General features: G+C 48.7%; 4 protein-coding genes across 5 annotated transcripts; 2 read left to right on the top strand and 2 right to left on the bottom strand.

Moving 5' to 3' along the window:
* Positions 1 to 603: 603 nt before the first annotated feature.
* On the top strand, positions 604 to 3,081 carry LOC117652133 (microfibrillar-associated protein 1). The gene is made up of 9 exons (XM_034396796.1): positions 604 to 673; positions 925 to 1,216; positions 1,311 to 1,524; positions 1,603 to 1,687; positions 1,777 to 1,934; positions 2,017 to 2,180; positions 2,271 to 2,430; positions 2,522 to 2,611; positions 2,731 to 3,081. Exons 1-9 carry the CDS (start codon positions 604 to 606, stop codon positions 2,920 to 2,922), a joined length of 1,425 nt encoding a protein of 474 aa, XP_034252687.1. The 3' UTR covers positions 2,923 to 3,081.
* Positions 3,076 to 7,620, bottom strand: LOC117652129 (GPI ethanolamine phosphate transferase 1-like). The gene is made up of 17 exons (XM_034396789.1): positions 7,303 to 7,620; positions 6,954 to 7,074; positions 6,754 to 6,853; positions 6,447 to 6,669; positions 6,249 to 6,376; positions 5,947 to 6,158; positions 5,640 to 5,867; positions 5,403 to 5,556; positions 5,220 to 5,315; positions 4,986 to 5,152; positions 4,721 to 4,911; positions 4,420 to 4,619; positions 4,150 to 4,343; positions 3,933 to 4,022; positions 3,657 to 3,848; positions 3,434 to 3,568; positions 3,076 to 3,352 (listed from the first exon to the last, which is right to left on the bottom strand). Exons 1-17 carry the CDS (start codon positions 7,521 to 7,523, stop codon positions 3,197 to 3,199), a joined length of 2,808 nt encoding a protein of 935 aa, XP_034252680.1. The 5' UTR covers positions 7,524 to 7,620; the 3' UTR covers positions 3,076 to 3,196.
* On the top strand, positions 7,603 to 9,935 carry LOC117652136 (RCC1-like G exchanging factor-like protein). 2 transcript variants are annotated; one of them, XM_034396801.1, is made up of 9 exons: positions 7,603 to 7,681; positions 7,986 to 8,152; positions 8,249 to 8,360; positions 8,442 to 8,529; positions 8,625 to 8,825; positions 8,914 to 9,086; positions 9,166 to 9,321; positions 9,398 to 9,657; positions 9,803 to 9,935. In XM_034396801.1, exons 1-9 carry the CDS (start codon positions 7,636 to 7,638, stop codon positions 9,875 to 9,877), a joined length of 1,278 nt encoding a protein of 425 aa, XP_034252692.1. In that variant the 5' UTR covers positions 7,603 to 7,635; the 3' UTR covers positions 9,878 to 9,935. The 2 variants fall into 2 exon arrangements, with proteins under 2 accessions (XP_034252692.1, XP_034252691.1); XM_034396800.1 differs by having other exon boundaries at positions 7,633 to 7,913.
* A 173-nt stretch (positions 9,936 to 10,108) lies between these two features.
* LOC117652138 (arginine kinase) lies at positions 10,109 to 11,863 on the bottom strand. The gene is made up of 5 exons (XM_034396802.1): positions 11,691 to 11,863; positions 11,424 to 11,602; positions 11,099 to 11,338; positions 10,688 to 11,020; positions 10,109 to 10,603 (listed from the first exon to the last, which is right to left on the bottom strand). Exons 1-5 carry the CDS (start codon positions 11,854 to 11,856, stop codon positions 10,454 to 10,456), a joined length of 1,068 nt encoding a protein of 355 aa, XP_034252693.1. The 5' UTR covers positions 11,857 to 11,863; the 3' UTR covers positions 10,109 to 10,453.
* Positions 11,864 to 19,161: the final 7,298 nt, after the last annotated feature.

Here is a 19,161-nt window from a genome sequence, read left to right as displayed (position 1 = left end):
GTTGTCAGGTTAAAAAATATAATATTAAGTTACAATGTAAAAAAGGGTTGGGCCTTGATAAAAACTTAAAGAAAAACATTTTATTGGAGTGTGGAACACAGTTTTCCCTATGTCCCCACTTCTGCTCTTCGTCTTCTGCTAGGAAGGATCGAGGAAAGGAAGCGGAAATAATGGCAACTGCGCGAGGCGCGAATTTTTGAAATGCGGGGCTGTCAAGCTCGTCTTATTCTGCTTATACTCAGCGATCAAGTCCAAAATTTTCGCAGGTTTCTTACAAAGCGTATCACGCATATTAAAATGTATTTTTCGAGCTAACTACGCATGTGGTTATGAAGCTAAAATGAAGAAAACGGGTTGGAGGTTTGCCAAAGCCCCTTTGATCCCTCGAAATTGGGCGTGGGTGGGGAAGGGGCTCCTCGAATCGCAATAGCAATAAAGGTGGTAAAATAACAACAAATAAAACATCAACAACAACAGACCCCAAAATCGAACGAAACATCAACACAACGGGGGTTAAGGTTTGCATTACTGAAGACAACTTTAGTCTTTGCAGAACGAAATTTTCCATTTTTTCTCAGGCAGTAGTGTTTACTAACAACAGAAATGAGTAACGCGACAGCTTCCGTTGCAATTCAGAGCACTGCTGGTGCCGTTCCAGTAAAAAATGACAAAGGTATGTGTATCCCTCATGAGCTTATAAACGGGCTTAGAAATAACTAATCACTTACTTTGTGTCTCACTGCAATATCAATCCCTATGCTACTCCAATTGATGTCATCGTTCCTCTAGCATCCTTAGTATCTCCTGTTGGTCACAAAGAAAGTGTTGATATGGCACTATTCCAGATCATATTTTTTTAAGTAAGACAGGAATCGAAACATGTCTCTGTACTCTGTTACATTTTAGTGTATATTTTCTCAACAGGTGAATTGTCTATGCAAAAAGTCAAAGTTCACCGATATGTATCGGGTAAAAGACCAGACTATGCGCCCATGTCGAGCAGTGAAGAGGAGTCTGAAGAAGAGGACTTCATAGATCAACAAGGAGCTCCGATTTCTAGACCCTCCAGGCCTACACGTCCCCCTCCAAGACATACAGAATCCCCAACAGAGCTATATGATGAAAGTGAGGTTGCAGATGATCCTCGTTTGAGGCGTCTAATGACCAGACATGGTCCTGAAAGTGGACAAGACGAGGATCGTGTTGAAAGACACAGGTAAGTCAAGAATTCATATTTTTCAGAGAAATGGACTTACTCTTACAATCTTAAGTTTCTAAATTGAACATTTTCCTTTTTTTTATCCCATCAGACACATCCATGCACCAGAAATTCTTGATGGATCTGAAGATGAGGTTGAGGAGGAGGCGGAGGAGATGGTTGAAGAACCTGAAGAAAGGCGTCCTGAAAGAAGGACCGAGGCAGACAGCAGCCAGTCGGAAGATGAAGAGGAACTTAGTGATGAAGAAATTGAAAGAAGACGTCTTCTTCTCCGACAGAAGCTGCTTTCCAGGAAGGAAGAGCAGGTACAGGTTCTTTTGTATCCTTTTGCTTCAAATTGATTGAAATATTATCTTAGTTTTAAATTGTGTTATAACTTTTAGGAACCAGAGGTAATGATGAAGGAAGAGGATCAACAAAGTATGGCTGAGAGTGGGGAGGAGTCTTCTGAGTATGAGGAGGAGACAGGTAAAATATACTATACCACAATAGTTACTTTTTTGATGTTCTTGACCTTTTGTCTGATTACTTTTGCATGGATAAAATCTTTATTTTAGATTCCGAAGAAGAAATGGGTCCAAGATTGAAACCAGTCTTTGTTAGGAAGAAAGATCGCATAACTATCATGGAAAAAGAAAAAGAAGAAATGAAGGAGAAACAGGCTGAAATAGAAGCAAAGAAAATGGCAGAAGAGAGGAAGCGCCATACACTGAGGGTATTTCCTGCTTTATCCGGCTTCTACCCCTTGGTCCTAGCTTGCAAGTCGTCACTAACATCTATTCTCTCTCTGTTGTCAGATGGTTGAAGATATTGTTCGCAAGGAGTCTACTGTTGCAAAGGAGGGAGATGAACCCAAACTGGCCGATGTTAATACAGATGATGAAAATGATGAAGTAGAATATGAGGCATGGAAACTTCGAGAATTGAAAAGGATCAAAAGAGACCGAGAAGAAAGAGAAGCGTATGTTTTACTTTATTTTATTAGTTTGGTCGTTATAAGTGTGACAAAGTAAACTGAAGTGACTCATTTATGTGTATTTCGTATTTCTAGTATGGAGAGGGAAAGATCAGAGCTTGAGCGAATTCGTAATATGACAGAAGAAGAAAGGAGAATAGAATTCCGCAACAATCCCAAAGTTATTACGAATCGCTCTGCAAAGGGCAAATACAAATTTCTTCAGAAATATTATCATCGTGGTGCATTTTACTTGGTACGGTAGGCTTGAGACGCCCTGTATTCTATGTCCTCTGCAGTTAATGAACTTGGTTCATACAACTCATATCTATCCTTTATCATTTCAGGATGCTGATGAAGATGTTCTCAAGCGAGACTTTTCTGCTGCTACTTTGGAGGACCACTTTGACAAAACCATCCTGCCCAAAGTTATGCAGGTGTGTACATATCCATTCATCTTACATTATATATATATACCCCCCCTCACCTTTTTATAAGATAATAAGATATACTACGTCAATCTGACAAGCATTAAAATCACCTTATTTTCATACAGGTTAAGAACTTTGGCCGCAGTGGAAGAACAAAATATACTCATTTGGTTGATCAAGATACTACACAGTTTGAGTCTCCGTGGGTTTCTGAAACAGCTCAAAACAGCAAATTTTATTCAAATCAAGCTGCTGGCATGAAGCAGCACTTTGACAAGCCGACTGTAAAGAAAAACAGGCTTCCTCAAAGTAACTAGCCTCATGTCATTTTGCACTTCAAATTTGTTACTCCTTATGACTTTATTTGTGTTTCGTTTTTGTGATTTTGGCAGATTATTCTTTGTTTTAGTGAACAAGGACAATGTATATATGAAATGTACATATTTGAATACAGTAGGCTTAAATCATTGTAATTACCTAATGCAATTTTATTTTTCCTTTCCTTTCAGTATTAATGAATTGAGTTCAGGCACACACTGACTAGAATTCATGGTTACTCACATTTAATACAAATAAATAAAAAATTTGTCTCTAAAACAACTTAACTACAATATCTTCATGATGAGATACTCCATCTCCCCAAAGTCTACATATTCTTCCTCTCACCTTAAAATTTATGTTTGGTACATGTGCTCCAGTTATGACAGAGGCAATACCATACAGCAAAACTAATGCTAGAACAGTTACCTGAAAAATTAAAAAAGAACGGATATGAGAGGGAGCAAAACAAGGAGTGTTATTATCTGATGAGCAACAGATTTATCTTACCTGCACTATGACATAGTGGGAGATAGATGTGCCTATGTCTAGCCAACTACCTTCATTGGTGACAAGGTAGAGGAAATGCAAACCCATTAGATCAGATATAATTAGCACAGCCATAAACATGGATTTTGTAGGGGCCTAAGGAAACAAAATAAATTTAAGCAAACATTCTAAACAAACAGTGCACATTACTAGCAGAGGGGTGCATTTACCCAATGGAACGTACCTTGATAGTTATGTTTATAGCTCGAAACACACAGGTAACAAGCACAAACGGAATAAAAGTTTTTAAAAGGATTAAAATCATCATTGTGAAGGGTGAAAATACTGATAGAAAACATCGCACCCAAACGACCTCAAAGGAATTCAAACTAGCAATGTTTCCTGTTCCAAAAAATGAAAGGAATATGTAAAATACCTGATAAATCTGGTTAAGGTTTTATAGCATTGAAGACACAAGCGAAACATAACTTTTCATACAGAAAGTTCAATAAAAGGATACAAAAAGAGCAGCACGACGAAAATCCTCAAAAGACAGTTTTCGTTTAGCAGATTGTTCTTCTGTTATGTGAGGAAATTCTACCCTCATTAGCTGAAAAAAAAATAAGGAACACCAATTAAAATGCTTATGCTTATAAAAAGAATTTCTCTAAAATAAAAACTATAGTGAAGAGAAAAAAAATCTTGTTGAATATTTTAGGAAACAATGAAATTTGTACCTGATAAAAGCTGATTCCATTGAGTTGGGCTTCTATTAAAAACCAACACAGAAGGTGGAAGCATAGTGCTAATAAAAAAAGAGCTTCATGACGAACACATAGCAGCATGTAAAGAGGTACAATTGATAAGTGCAATCTTAAAAGGCGTTTAGGAACAGCTTTCTCGCCTGTTGAAGCCTCAACCCAACTGAACACTGAAAAGAGAAATTATTAAGAAGGGAAAATTTCTGAAGGGTGCATAAAAAATCTTGATGAACAACCCGTACATACCCAAGTATAACCAAGAAGCGCATTGGTAAACAAATGGAAGTCCTGCTTTGGCTGCTAAGCTTGTTGTGACTGACTGAACAATCCACAATGCAAATAATAACGGCAATAGCAAAGTCACAGTTTGATACATGGAAATGTTCCGCTGCAATACACTCATTGTGAACGTCAATGAACCCACCCACACGAAACCTGAAAATACACTGAAAACACGGGTGCGCACACACACCCATATTCTATAACTACATGTTCTAAAATAATAAATTCATGTGCGGTAGTTATCTTAATACCCTACAATACTTACACAAGTCTTACATTACTTTCACTTCCAATCACAGGTAATAGAGGAAAGATAGCTAAAATGGCACATGAAAAAAGCCATGAAAACATCAGTGATGGAGAAATCAGTGCTGTCTTCTCTGTTCCCAAAATTGGCCACAATGACAAAAACAGCACTCCGACACTTAAAACCCATCTTTGAAAAAATGCTGCAACCTTTACAAAAAGAAAATGACAATTAAAAACAAATTAATTAAAAACTACGAGTGCTATTCTTAACATCTTCTTACCATGATTTCAATGAAGAGTAACAAAATTGCACTGAATATGAGGCAGTTCCAAAGTCGTCCAGTTGAAATGAAATTGTATGACCACAAATCAATTGTGGAAAACACACTCCACCAAAGAAGAAGGGGGAGTAGGCAGTACACATTAAATTGCCATTCCAATCCCTGAACTGTTAAAAAGTTACTACGTTAGATTATTCTGAATAAATTTTCAAAGAAAATATAAGGCATAGCTACCTTGGATCAGAATAAATGCTAGACATGTTAAAGCTAGGAAAACTTTATTGATTAATCTTCCATGTCTCCCCATGCCTAAAAGAAGGATTGTTTGCCCTAGAATCAAAAATATACATAAATATTACATTACAAGGTATTCACATTAAAATAGGTGCTAACAGAAATTGTCACTAAAAGGTTCACCTGCTCTGTATGGAATATTTAACTGGCACAGCAGCCACACAATCCAACCAAGAAATGACAGCGAGACGACAGTCAAAAGAAGGCCTTGGTAATAATTGTGATAGTAACGTAATGCGTGGATGCTAAGATCACTGAGGTCTTCAGATAATTGGATCTGCAAATTCAAGGAAATGGTGTTTCATAAAAAACCCTCTGTAATCATATTTTTCCCCCAAGTATACATATAGGAATACCCACAGCTTTGTCATATTTCTGAGAATTAATGAATTGGTTAATAAGTTTTTCTCTGATTTGTGCTTCTTCTGATGTTAGCTTCCAATAAGGGCGATATAACCATGATAGACTGCCTCTTTGTAAAATTTCTCTTTTTCTATTTGCCTGTGCTAAGAGCTGCTTTGCATTTAGGAAGCTTAGCTTAGCCAGATCCCGAACAGGCAAATCCAAAAAGGGTAAAGGTAATCGTCCCTGAAAACAGATCAACCCACACGTATAAATTAAAACAAATATGTTTTGGCACAGAAAATTATCAAAGTCTTATACTAACCACAGAATTCACAGGTATACTGCACCCGATGAGACTTGCAAGCAGAACCACAATGTCAGCTTGGTCAACATCATGTCGTTTCAAATCACTCAGTTGCCAGTTATCAGGACTGACGGGGTCCCATGGTTCAGCCCGACTGGGCCCTTTTATTCCAGCACCCCAGGCAAGAAGAGGAACTTCAGTTTCTTCTTTGCTGCCAGCTCCATGAGATCCTAAATTTACAAAGACCAAAACACGTGAATGTTCCTGACACATGTACATTAGTCAAAAATTGCAATGGCATTGCTATTGGTATAGCCTACCCCAGTTGGTCATCCCATGATCAGCCGTGAAGACATAAGAAGTTTTTCCATCATTGAAGAATTCCTCAAATAGCTGCTCAATAAGCTGAATACCTCTGTCTACATATTTCAGATTTGTTTGGTACGTCCTTCAAAGATCACAAAAAAATTTAGTTTCTATCCAAAGAGACCAGTAAAATTAATATCACCATTGCTTACTTAGAAACAGGTTTGACTGTGTGACCTGCAGTATCAAGACCCAAAAGATGAAGGAAAAATACAAGTTTATCACTGTGTAATTTATCATTCAGCTCAGGATTTCCTATGGCATCATCAAAAAGCAGTTTAACATGTTCAAAGACCCATTTATCCAATTTCCATGAAGCTTCTTTTCCTGAAAAATCTTCATCATCTGGACTATATGACATAGTTTTAACATTGCCTGAAAATTCAAAAGAGAGTCATTAAAATTATTTTAACCGAAGGAATTATTTGAACTAGGAAGTTAGACGAATCATAAACAAACCTTGTTTGAACATGTGTACAATATCTGGACTTCCCCATGCCCATGTAAGGCGACTCTGATTAAACAGTGAGTCGAACTCAACAGGATTTTCCTTCCAGCCCTAATTAAAGTGAACAAAAATGGAAACAAACTTTTGGTACACAAACTTTTGGTACATAATAAATATTTTCTTTGAGAGGAAGATTCGCTGATAGTCTCACCTTAAACACAGCGGATGGGTCCTCATAGATACCAGCAGCAAGGGCAACAATACCAGGCCGAGACTCTGTAGGGACCCTTGTGTGAGATACACCCCAAGAAGCATGATTTTCCAATTTGTTCCTGAATGAAAAAAAAAGGACAGAGAGAATTATTTACTACTCGCCATTATTCATTTGGCAAAATGTGTTAAAAAATCATGAGGCAAAAAAGTCATTTCTTGAGGACCACTGATGTCACAAAAGACACTGATATGGAAAAGAATTGGAGATAGATAAGGGTGTGACCAATCTTCCTAGAAACTGCTTTGCATCATTTCAACATTCCCAAGAAAAAAGTAGGCATACGCACCTCAAGAACGGTGTACTTTTTGATTTATCATTGGAATAAAAGCTGTCGGCTCGCAAACCATCAGCAACAATGAAAACAAGTCTCTTTGCTGGACCCGGTACTGGGTTAGGCTTTGAGAGAATCCCCGATACAATAGGTGTTTTGAAATAAATATCAAATATTGACGCGAGGAACACAAGGTGAAGTAAAAATCCACCACAGAGGACACCAATCGTTCTCATTTCGGCACACAGATTGATTCCAGCAGGCGATACTGACAGAAAAAAATCGAGCAACAGCTACAAAAACAAACACTCCAGCCTCCAGCAGCAGAAGACAGATGAGTTACAGGGGATGAGAAATTTATATAACTTAACCTATAATTACACAAGTGTTTCAGGTGCAAACAAATATACTCATTTCATCTATTCGTAGTTTTTATTGTTTCAAATCTGTATTGTCAGTTGTCAGTAGTACCGTGTAAGGTATTTTGAGTCAAATGGCGAACATTCCACGATTTTCTTTATTCAGAAACGATAAACATTTTAAGTATTCCACTGATGTACTGAGAAAACTTTTATCGACAAAGAAGAATGATGTTTCTCCAAAGGATGACATTAGTGATGTTCCAGGTTAATTTCAATTAACTTCTTTTCATTAAGTTCATTTTACTCAAGTGTTCCAACATGTTTCTTCAATTTCAGTCTTAAATAATGGAAAGCCATCCAAAAGTGGTAGACGGGTCTATGCATGGGGTGTTGCGGAAACTGGAGCGCTTGGGATTCATACCCATAGATTGAAAAGGGAGATGAAAACTTTGGCACAGTTTTACCATCATCCTAAACGCCTACATTTTTCTCACCTTTACAAGGTACAAGGCATTAATTACTGGGGGTCAATCCATGTTGATTTCCTAAATTCTAAAAGGATTTTGTAACTGCTTTGTATATTTATTTTTTGTTTTTAGGTAAATGATATTGCTTGTGGATATGGCTTCACAGTTTATTCTGTGGATCCTGATTTGGAAAAAGGTCAACACAAAGTCTTTGGAAGTGGCTTAAACACAGACTCTCAAATAGGTAAAGATTAACATGAATTGTTCTACATTTTACATTGCTATAATCAAGAATGTTTCTTAAGTCATGTTTCTACTTCCTCAGGATATCATGCTGTTCGGGCTGGTCATCCATTGGCTCTCCTGCTTAACCCAGCTCCAATAAATATTCCGTTGAAATCTATCAAAACAAGGTGAAGGCTGGCATGTTAATTAGATTTTTAGGTTGACTGAGGTAGAGAGAATCTTCATTTATTTTTGGGTATTTGGATTTGCATCATTTTTTTAGGGTCAAAGGACTTGCAGCAGGTCGCGCTCATCTACTTGTCCACACTGACGACGGCGTCTTTTCTCTTGGAAATAATGCTTATGGTCAATGTGGCAGGCCCATTATCGAAAATGAAAATTACAGTGGAAGTAGAATTGTACATAAGATAGTAAATCTCCCAGCAGATGAAATACGCTCTGTGGCTTGTGGCCAAGACCATAGGTAATCATTATTACAAGCAAGCAAAATAAACACTCTAGAGCGATGACAACTTAAACTTACTTTATGCAAATTAATGTTTCCTTTCCAGTATGTTTATCACAGAAAAAGGAAGTGTTTATGCCTGTGGATGGAATGCTGATGGTCAAACTGGTCAAAATAATTATGAATCAAATTGGGAACCAAAGCTTGTGACTGGTGACGTAGTGGGGGAAGACATTGTTAAACTATCTTGTGCTGGTGACTGTGTGCTAGCCTTAAATAGTAAGTTCTGCGCCATGTAGTTTTGGAAAAAAAGAAAAAAAAACTATTGTAGTGTCTGTAATAAATTTAACTGTAACAGGAAAAGGAGAAGTATTTGGCTGGGGTAATTCTGAATATGGACAGTTATGCAAAGATAGTCTTCAATTGGCAACTTCAAAACATTTACTGTTCACAAGAGATCTTGGGAAAATTATTGATGTGGCTGCAGGAGGATCTTTTTGCATGGCACTCAATGGTATGTAGTGTGCATACATCATACCACATTTACTGGTTTACCTTTTCCCTTTCTCCTGATTCTTGTTTGATTTCAGAGCATGGCCAGGTCTTCGTTTGGGGTTTTGGAATTCTTGGAAAGGGCCCTAAAGCTCAGAAATCTATGACTCCTACAGAAATACCTCCCATTTTGTTTGGGAGAAATGAGTTTCAGCCTGACTCCAAAGTAAATCAAGTTGCCTGTGGGCTGCACCACTTCATGGCTGTTACTAATAAAGGAGATTTGTATTCATGGGGCCACAACCGTGGGGGATGTCTTGGTCTTGGACACGACAAAGACCAGTTCTTCCCCATGAAGGTAATGTGTCTGGGCTATGGCGAGTCTAGATATTGTATTGAATATTATTTTCATTACTCCTTGCTGATTTAGGTGTGAAATTTTTAAAAATGTGAACGAAAAGCCTAATTCCATAATTGAAAGTGTAAAATTTCATCTTCTGCAGGTTGCAGTAGGAGCTTCTGTTGCCAAAGTGAGCTGTGGTGTGGATCACACTGTTGTTGTGTGTTCCTCATTTTGAAATTGTAAAGGATAGCTACAATAAACATATATCATTTGTTACCTAAATTTACTATTTATTATCACCTGCTTTGGTAGTTATGTCACATGCTCAAAGAATTATGAATCATTTGTGCACAAATGAACTGCTACTTAGACAAATTTACTACATTAAATTTTGAGGTTTGACATTGCTAGATTCACTAAGTTGTCATCATGGCTACTCAATGCAGATGCAGGTTTAATTCTTCAAAAAAAAAAAAGCCAAACATTCTAAATATTTCTAAAGAAATGCATCGTTCAAATCTTGTCTTGGATTTTTTTAAAATTGAGGGTACGTACAGAAATGAACATAATTTTATGTCATCACATGGAACTATGAGCAGGGAAAAAAGGATAAAATTAAGTAAAAAATTAAACAAGAAAAGATGTTGACTGTATTTAGTTAGGTACAATGCATCATTTACAGTGAATCATCTTCAGAAGGAAAGGTTTTTTTCTTCTGAAGAGATGAGATGGTAATAATTTAGAGCTTTCTGGTGACCTGGTCCACCATAGGCAAAGCCTATGGTGAGCACAGAAGGTGATGTACAGCAATTTACATTTCACGCTCAATCTTGATGAGCTCCTTGATACCGTCGTGCATCTCCTTGACGGCATCGTACTCGGTGAGACCCATCCGCCTCTTGTTTGAAATGTCGTAAACACCACCCTCGGCCTCGGTGTGCTCACCTCGGGTGCCACGCACCTGAAAGTGAACAAAATCCATCAGCACTTGTACATAACTTGAGAGAGGGCAGAGAATGTAATTAAACGTATATTACGTGCTTACCTGCAGGCTGTACTTAGCGGCGACCTCCTCGAGCTTAGCCTTGTTGGCGGCCAGCTTGGGAAGCTTGATGTGGACAGAGGCACGGACAGTGGTGCCGAGGTTGGTGGGGCAGAAGGTGAGGAAGCCCAACCTGTCGTGGTGGGAGAAGGGAATGCGCTTCTCAATGTCATTGACGGCGTTGACAAGGCGAGCATAGACCTCCTTCAGGTTGCCACCCATCTGCATGGAGATGAGACGCAGGTGATCTTCCTCATTGCACCAGACCAGGAAGGTCTTGTTCTCATTGTGGTAGATACCACGACCGGTGGGCCAGAAGCGACAAGCGTTAGCGGCCTAAAAAAAGTTGAAGTAACAAACCCTTTAGTCTCAACTCTGACAAATAGAGACAATTCACAAAAGAATCAGGTTTACCTGGAGGAAACGGTCACCCTCCTTGAACAAGAAGTGGTCGTCGATCAGCTTCTGCTGGACCTCTTTGGTCATTCCCTTCAGGGGGTAGTAGGTACCCTTCAGCTCGCCCTCAAGGCCAGACAGGGTGGAGGAAACCTTGTCCTGCATCTCAGCATACTGGGCCTCAGTCAGGCAGGGGTTGAAGGGGTAGCCCTCCATGGAACGGCCGCAACGAACGCGGGTGGACACAACGTACTCGTTCTGAAAGGAGCAAGAAATTATGAGAAAATACTGGGGATTAAGAAAAGCAAGAAAAATAATCTTGCCATATAAATGAAACACCTACGGTAGGGTCAACATCGCTGAGGGTCTCAACATCACCCCAGTTCTTGGGGGGGTGCTTGTCGGTCTTCTTGAAACCTGCGTGGTAGTCCTCAATGATGGGGTCGAACAGGTCGGAGAAGACTGAGTAGGCCTCGGCATCAGGAGCATAGATACCAACACCAGAGTCGTGGTTCTCCAGACCTTTAGAGAAAGTCAAAACATAATATGATGAGAAACTAGTATGAGAGGAAAGGATAAAAATGTATTTAATTTTGTAATGGTTACTGACCAGACTGGATGCAGTCCAGGAGGGTGGAGTTGAAAGTGGTCTTCTTGGTCTTCAGGGCATCGAAGACCTCCTGGGTAAGGTACTTCTTAAGCAGAGACTTGCTGTCAGAAGCCTGCAGCTTCTTGAAGCCAGCCTCCAGCTTTTCAAGGACTGCAGCGTCAACCATGTTGCCTCTGAAACAATTAAACAGTAAAATTAGCATCAATTTGAAAATTTGGATAAAAATTACCTTTGATTCATGAAGATTGAGTAAGCAAAACGAGAGTTGATAAGGAATGAGGAATGAAGTCTAATAGGGGTATACATTTATGCAAACATCAATTTTCTAATGATTCGGTGGAACTAATATCCATTTGTTATTAATTATTAGTAACACCAAACAAGTGCAAGGGATCTTTCTAGTATTATTTAACGTACAAGCAACCTTGTCCATCTGCAGGAAGCAAAACAATTGCATTCTTCCAGAGTTTGATGCAACGGCTTCAGTGAGTACCATCAATATATTTATATCCCCCTGATATCCTAGTACAAACAAAGGGGGAACAGGGTGGTAACAAGCCCTAGAGGAGGGGGTGGCTCATGACGTCCACCCATCCCCACCGTGTCCGTCAATGCCGTCACGAACCCTGCCGGGGCGCAGCGGGGCGCAGAGGGCGGGGTGGCGAGGCATTCCACGTGAGCCAGCCTTCAATAAAACATGACAGGCCGCGTCAGAGCGACGACGCCATGAGGCCGCCCAGGGCGCCCTGCCGGCCCTGCCCGCGGCCGGCGCAAAGACGCCACGCCGCGTCTAGCGCAGTGCCGCGAAGCTTCGGGGAGCATCGCGCGTCGCGAGAGCCTTGCGAGTGGAGGAGCCCAGCCAGGCCAGCTAGCCCGGCCAGGCGATCGGCATGACTGGCCATGCCGCGGAGCCATGCCGCGAAGAGAGGGGAAGGACGCGGGGAGGGAGGGGAGGGGAGGACGACGCCGAGCTGCGAGGCACCGCGACACCGCGACCGGCCCAGGACTCCCGGAGGAGCTCCCACTGGAGCCGAGGGTTGGAATCGGGAATAGACACAGGCCAGCGGCGACGCAAGGCACCCCGCACTACGAGCACTACGCACGGAGCGGGTAGTTTCTTTGTTTGACAGTTGGGGCGCGGCCGGCACTAGGCACTGCGGGGCGGGGCGGGGTGGGGCCGCCTTGGGGCCGGGCCGCGCCTCGCCAGTGGGGCGTGGTCCGCGCGGCCCGCGGGGGTGGGGCGTCGGGGCCCCGGTGTGGTGCCGGCACGCGCCAAACCCACAATCACTGCACGCTGAAGGCTGAAGCTGTACGCACCCTTCGGCCGCCGCGCCGTCCTCGACGGGCTGTGGCTGGTCCTTGGACGCACAGCCCCCCATCGACACGGAGTCAAGCAAACACTAACACTCTAGCTAGCTCCTACGATCCACTACGGCTACTGGGCTACGAAGCACGCCAACCCGCGCGCTAGGCCAGCCAGCGTACTGCGTCCACGTCGCGCCACAAGTTACTGAGGAGGAGGACTCCAACCAGCAAGCAGCACCACGGTGGCTGAGCTCGACGCGCGCCGCGAGCCGAGCCGGCGGGGGAGAAGGGGGAGGGGGCGGCGCGACGCGACGCTACCGGCCAGATCCTCCCTTTCTGATCGATAATTCCGGTGGAGCGGCGGCAGGCAGCCCAGGCCTCGGCAGCCTCGGCCCAGGCAGGACAGGGCAGGCGGCACCTCGAGCTGCGCGGGCTGCGCCGAACACAGAGCACCGCGCACAGCGCGCACGCTTATCCAGCAAGACCGGCGACACGGCCTGGCCCAGGCCTGGCCGCGCACGCGCCGCGCCCGGCACGCCACGACACGGCGCTCCAGCATCCGCGCAGCCGCGCCGCCCAGACCCACCCTTCGCGGCCCGCGCTGCCAGGGGGAGGGAGGGTGCGGCCGGCGGCGCGGCGGGGTGGGGTGGGGTGAGGCGGGGTGCGCGACGAGTCCCTTCCCATCCAAAAGAGCATACTATAACACGCCGCAGCGACGGCCAGCGACACCAGAATGACATTTTGATGTCCCGTCACATTAGCGACGCCATCACGGGCTTTGGTCGCCCGGGGGGAGTCCTATCGGCCCAGAGACAGTTCCGGCGGGCAAAGAAATTCACAATCAAGGACAACAATCAGCGCCTTTTGAAGTCGTGTCTGAAATCTAGGACAAATGGCGCGCGATCGGCAAGGAGAACATTGCAAGCCCAATCAATCAACCCCGATGGCAGCATCTTACTGGGCCTGGATCGGGGCCGGGGCACTGGAGGCCTCGGCGGGGGCGCCGGGGCAGCCGCCGGCGCCATCCTTCCCCTCGCAGTGCTGGCAGTGCTTGCCCGGCTTCAAACTGGCCGACATGGTGAGCAAAAGGGAGGCCTCCCCGCCGCCAGTGGCCACCCTCTCCTCCCTCGCACCGCGGCACCGCGCGATGCTTTGTTGCCGACAAACGCACTGTGCAGTGCCGCGCTGCCACGCGCTGCCGCGCCCGAAGTGCCGATTCGCAACGAGCCAAGCATGCCAGCATGGCCAGCGTGCCGAACGAGGAGCCGACGTTTCGGAAGGAGCTTCGAGTCCTTCGAGTGCAGTCCGCTCGCTACCCCGCCCCACTCGGCCGACGGCGATACCCCGCAGTGAGAGGGCGCGCTCGGCGTCGCGACGAGGGGTAGCGACGACGCCGACAGCCGGCGGGGTGGGGTAGTTCCAGCTCCACTCTCATCCCCCACCGCGCGCCGGCTTGACGCGAGCCATCGGCTGACGAACACGATTTTAACTTAAACGGCGACGTCGGCATATTCCCAGACAGCCCTGCAACACGCGCCGTTTCGAAGCCAACGCGTCGGCGAACTCAGTGCTATGCTAAACTTCAACTCAGCGCGCCTTAAACGTCAAAACTGACAGGCAGAACAAGCCGAAGCCGAAGCGCGCGTGGAACACTTTCGAACCTCAGCGTCCCTTGCGACCGCATGTGTGTTTTAATTTGATGCACAGGGGTCGTTCCCTTCCACACCTGTCTCCGACGGCATCTTCGTCAGGGAAAATAAATATAGCCCGCCTAAAACGGGCCCGCGGGGGGTTGCGTGGGCGGGGCCGTGCCGGCCGTGACTGCTGCCCTCTCGTCTCTCAACGCGGCGACGCGGCCCTGGCGCCACCACGGCGATGCACCTCCGCTTGCAGTTCGACTCTCGGTGACGGCGCGGGACTTCCCCGTGGTCTGAAAGGCCAATTTCGCGCGTTTTTCGCCAGACTGTGACAATGGGAAGCTTCGGCGGCTTCCGGTCGTGTCGTTCCGGCCTCGGCGGGCCTCGGGATGCTGCACCTCACGCCACTGCAACTCCAACTCACGCCCGGGCCAGCTGCTCGCGACAGCGCCGCATCTCGTCACGATTCGGACGCGTCGACGACGTTTTGCGGTGGAGTCCTCGCGAACCGGAACCCCGCCCCACCCGAGTGGTATTCATGCATGTATGCAGGGCAGGCCGGCAGGGCAGGCAAGGCAGGCAAGGCAGGGCCAGCGCGTTTCGGGCAAGCCGCTCCGCACCGCTCCGCGGCCGAGCAGCAAATGACACGCAAATCGCTCATCAGCACACAATCGGTACATCAAAGCGGCGTGCCGAGACGACGACGAGCCGACCGGAAGTGGTGGCAAATTTAATATGCACAGCGACGCCCATCCCTGTCCCCACAGCGGCCCAAGTCCCGGGGAATCTGGTAGGGCCCATCTCCGTGCAAACTTCCGGCTAGACCGCGGAGCGCGTCCGGGGCGCGTCGCTGGCTGCCGTTTCGGAGGCCCCCGGCCGCGGCCATCACCTTGACCGCCACGCGGCGCCACCGTCACGCTCAGCTACACTGTAGCGCGGTGCTAGCGCACTGCTAGCGCGGCGCCGCTCATCTCCCCCACCCACAGCGTGACGGTGCCGTGACGGCCGGCAGCGCGACAGTTCACCGAGCCCGCCTCGACGGCCAACTTGGAGGCAAGAAATTGAAAAAGCTAGCGCGTGTAAAAGGCCCAAAAGGGGCTCGCCTCGCCTCCCTTCGTGCTTCCGGCCGGGAATCGAACCCGGGCCCAGCAGTCCTGGCAGGGCGGCTCAGGGCGGGCAGCTCGACGCAGACAGATCAATAGTGGCGAAGCAGCCAGCTGCCGCGCCCTACGTGGCCCTACGCCCCCCGCGCACTGGACGGCGGGCCGCGTCAGAACGCGGGGGCGGGGCGGGGCGGCGGCCCGTCTGGAGCAGATTCGCACGCGGCCGCCGAGGGGCAGGCCGGGCAGGCACAGCAGCGCAGGCCTGCGGCTTGCGGCCGCGGAGGGTGGAGCCGTGGAGCCCAGCCCTTCCCGCTACCCTTGGCCTAGGTTGGGGTGCGCTCCGCCCGCTCCGCCAGGCCGGAGTCGAGGCCTCTCTCGCCGGCCGGCTCGGCAGAAAGGGAAAGCGGCCCTGCGATTCTGAAGAGTCGTTTCGTCGCTGTCTCTGTCGCACTCAAAGGAGTCTCCTTAAGGGTGCGAGAGAGACAGAGCGACGAACCGATCTTCTGAAACGCTACGGCCGAGGGCAGCCGGGGGCTGCGGCAGACACAGGAAATACCGCCTTCCCTTTGAATCGGTCATCGGCCCATTGGCATTCGCCCCGGACAAGCCGGCCAATCACCGCGCGGCAAGAAACACCGGCAGCGGCTCTCTCGCTCCCCTGCCGAACGAGTGCGACAGAGACAGCGCGACGAAACCCCAGTTCGAAATCGGCCGGCTGTCGACGCGGGCAGTGGCGCCGACACGCCTGGACGGGCTGGACAAAGGCAGGTGCTCGATGAACAGGACAGTCATCAGTATGTGATAACCGAGACCGCTGGAATGCGGGGAGAGGGGGAGGGAGGGGGCGCCCCTCAGACTTATTTCGCTTGGCTGGCAACGCCGGGACGGGGCGGGGCGGGGCGGGCGGCCACATCGGCACATCACCGGACACCTGCCGCCGCCGTGCCACACAGTGTGCCACACTGCACACACCCCGAGGCTCTCCAGGGAGCCCTATCGACCCAAGGCTGCCTGACCGAAGGGCCCGAAGCTCGCCCGCTGCCGGCCGCCTCCACGTCTACCCCAGGGCGTAAGTATCCCACAGCACCCTGCGCTGCTATCAGTCCATGTTAGCATAGGATGGACGCGTCGCAGTGGACTGCGGCCGAGCGACCATCCGCGCAACAATGCGCTTCGCTGTCACGTGAGCCGACGGCCACTCGACTCAGCACTGCAAAACGGCCTGCCTGTCGACGCTGTCCGCCGCCACAGGCACAGCCACGAGCACAGTAGGCGGCCGGCTCGGCTGGCGCTGGCTCATCCATCCAACGACTACGAAGTGCTACTCCCGCGGGCATGGCGATGGCGGGGCACCGCATTGCGTTGCGTCAGCCTACCGAGCCGCTCCAGCCGCGTAGGCCCGCTCCGGAAACGCTCCGCCTCGCCCCGCGTCGCCGCCGTGCCGCCGCGCACGTTCACTCACTCCATGGGGGCGAGGCGCGAGTCTGCGTGTCCGGTGGGGTTCGCGTCCAACGACCGTCCCGTGCTCAGCTTAGCTCGCTCCGACGCGCACGGCGCATCGACACTGTCTGTCGCCGTGCCGGCGTCGCGGCACCCAACCCACTCGCCATAAAAAAGGCGGCGTCCGTGCACGGCACGCCGTGGCCCCGGCCCGGTCCCACGCCGAGCGCCGGGTACAGGGTACCGCGGACACGGCATCCGGACGCTGGTGACTCACTCGTTGGCTATGGCAGAGGCAGCTCGGAACGCCAGGCCTACATGAACACGCCTTCGTGCGGCGCAGGGCGCGCAGGGCCGGGCTGGGGCAGGGCCTGCACGGCCTGCAGCAGCGAGCAGCACCGGCCGACCGAGGTACCCGGGGCCGAGCCCCAGGGCCCAACGCACTGGAGCCGCCAACACACACACCATCACATGACACTGCACTCCACACCACTAGCACTTGCTTCTTCAAAGTCTTGATTCGGGACGCCGGTGTCCAGCGCGTCCAGCACCGGCACACTGGCTTCCACCAGTTCAAGTTCCCCGGCCGGCCCAATCAAACTCACCTTGAGTTTGGGGTTTACTGAAGCTCTGCACAACACCTTCCTGCCCGGACCAGTCCCAGCAGCAGAATGGCTTTAGCGAGCGGCCAGGTCGCAGAGCAAGCCTCCGGCCCGGCACGCCCCCCACCACCCCGCCCGCCCTGCCCTCCGCCCCCACTTCAGCCCCCTCTCCCGTCGCCGTCGCTCGCGTCGCTCCCCTCCCGCCCCCTCGCCCGCCCCTTCCCTCGCGTCGGCTGGCTGGCTGCCGCCGCGCGCCGCGCCTAGCCGCGCCGCCTCGGCTCGGTTTGAAAGGGGAGAGGAGGCAACCCGGCGCACAGCGAGGGGAAGGGCAGGGCAGGGCTGGGCAGGGCAGGGCAGCCCGTCGCATAATTGTGTGTAAGAGGCTGCAAGGCACTGGCGGCACTGCCAGGCATGTGGGAAAGGCAGGGGGCGACGCTGGGGAGCAGGGAGCGACACTGCATCAAAGAGTCGAGCCCTGCGCTCCGCACACGAACCGCCTTGCCCCCGTCACCCTCCTTGATTTCCTCGACAGCCACCACGTCGCCAAACTCGCTTTTCAAAAGAAATGAATCTGGTCGAGGCTTGCCAAAGTGCGGGGGCCCTGCATGCACTGCATGCAGTGTGCTTCGCGGCGGACTTGTCCGAGACGGCTTACGTAATTCGAAAACGGCTTCCAAATCCCACGACTCTGTGTGCCCTCACACTGTTATACGTATCGCGTGCACTCTGCGAGAGAGCGTGCCATATTCAATCGGAAATAGAACGAGCGACAAATATTTTCACTCGTTCACGCTGTATACAGCGTTGACTGCAGTGGGTTACGGTGCGTTTCGTGCGTTACTCGTTGTGCCAGAAGGCACAAATAAGGTGCACCGAAATTCTTCCAAAATTTTATCACAGTAGTTTTTAAATTGAGAAGCCTTTAATAGTTGAATCAGTCAAATTTCATAACATTTCGTGAGAGTTTGGGCGAGCGATTCTCCGTTCGTCTGGGCGGCATTTGCACCACTGTAAAGTGGCACGCTCCTTCGCCGCGGAGTGATTCCTCTCTCTCACACTCATGGGCAGTTCCTATATTGCGAGAAAGACAGAGCTACGATAACGTTGGTCGGAATCAGGAATCAGTCTACTGGGACTTCCCCGCGCAGTGCCCGCGGTTCCTCCCCCGGGGTATTGATTGATTCCAACACACTCCTCGCCTGTCTGAGCCTGCTGAGCCTCGTCCCTATCCGCTCCGAGTCGGCCGGCCGGCCGGCTGGAGTTCTGGCAACGCGCCCGAAATTTCCAGTCGGATCGCGGAAAAATTGGAGCGCCGAAAAAGCGCGGTTTATCTGTCCCGTGTCTCCCCCCTCACCTCGGAGGGAGGTGCCACCGGCCATAAAAA

This window comes from Thrips palmi, unplaced genomic scaffold, assembly GCF_012932325.1.
Source record: "Thrips palmi isolate BJ-2018 unplaced genomic scaffold, TpBJ-2018v1 HiC_scaffold_7, whole genome shotgun sequence".
Lineage (NCBI taxonomy): Eukaryota > Metazoa > Arthropoda > Insecta > Thysanoptera > Thripidae > Thrips > Thrips palmi.
The sequence above is the reverse complement of the archived record's forward strand: the minus strand, read 5'-3'. Positions and strand labels throughout refer to the sequence as shown.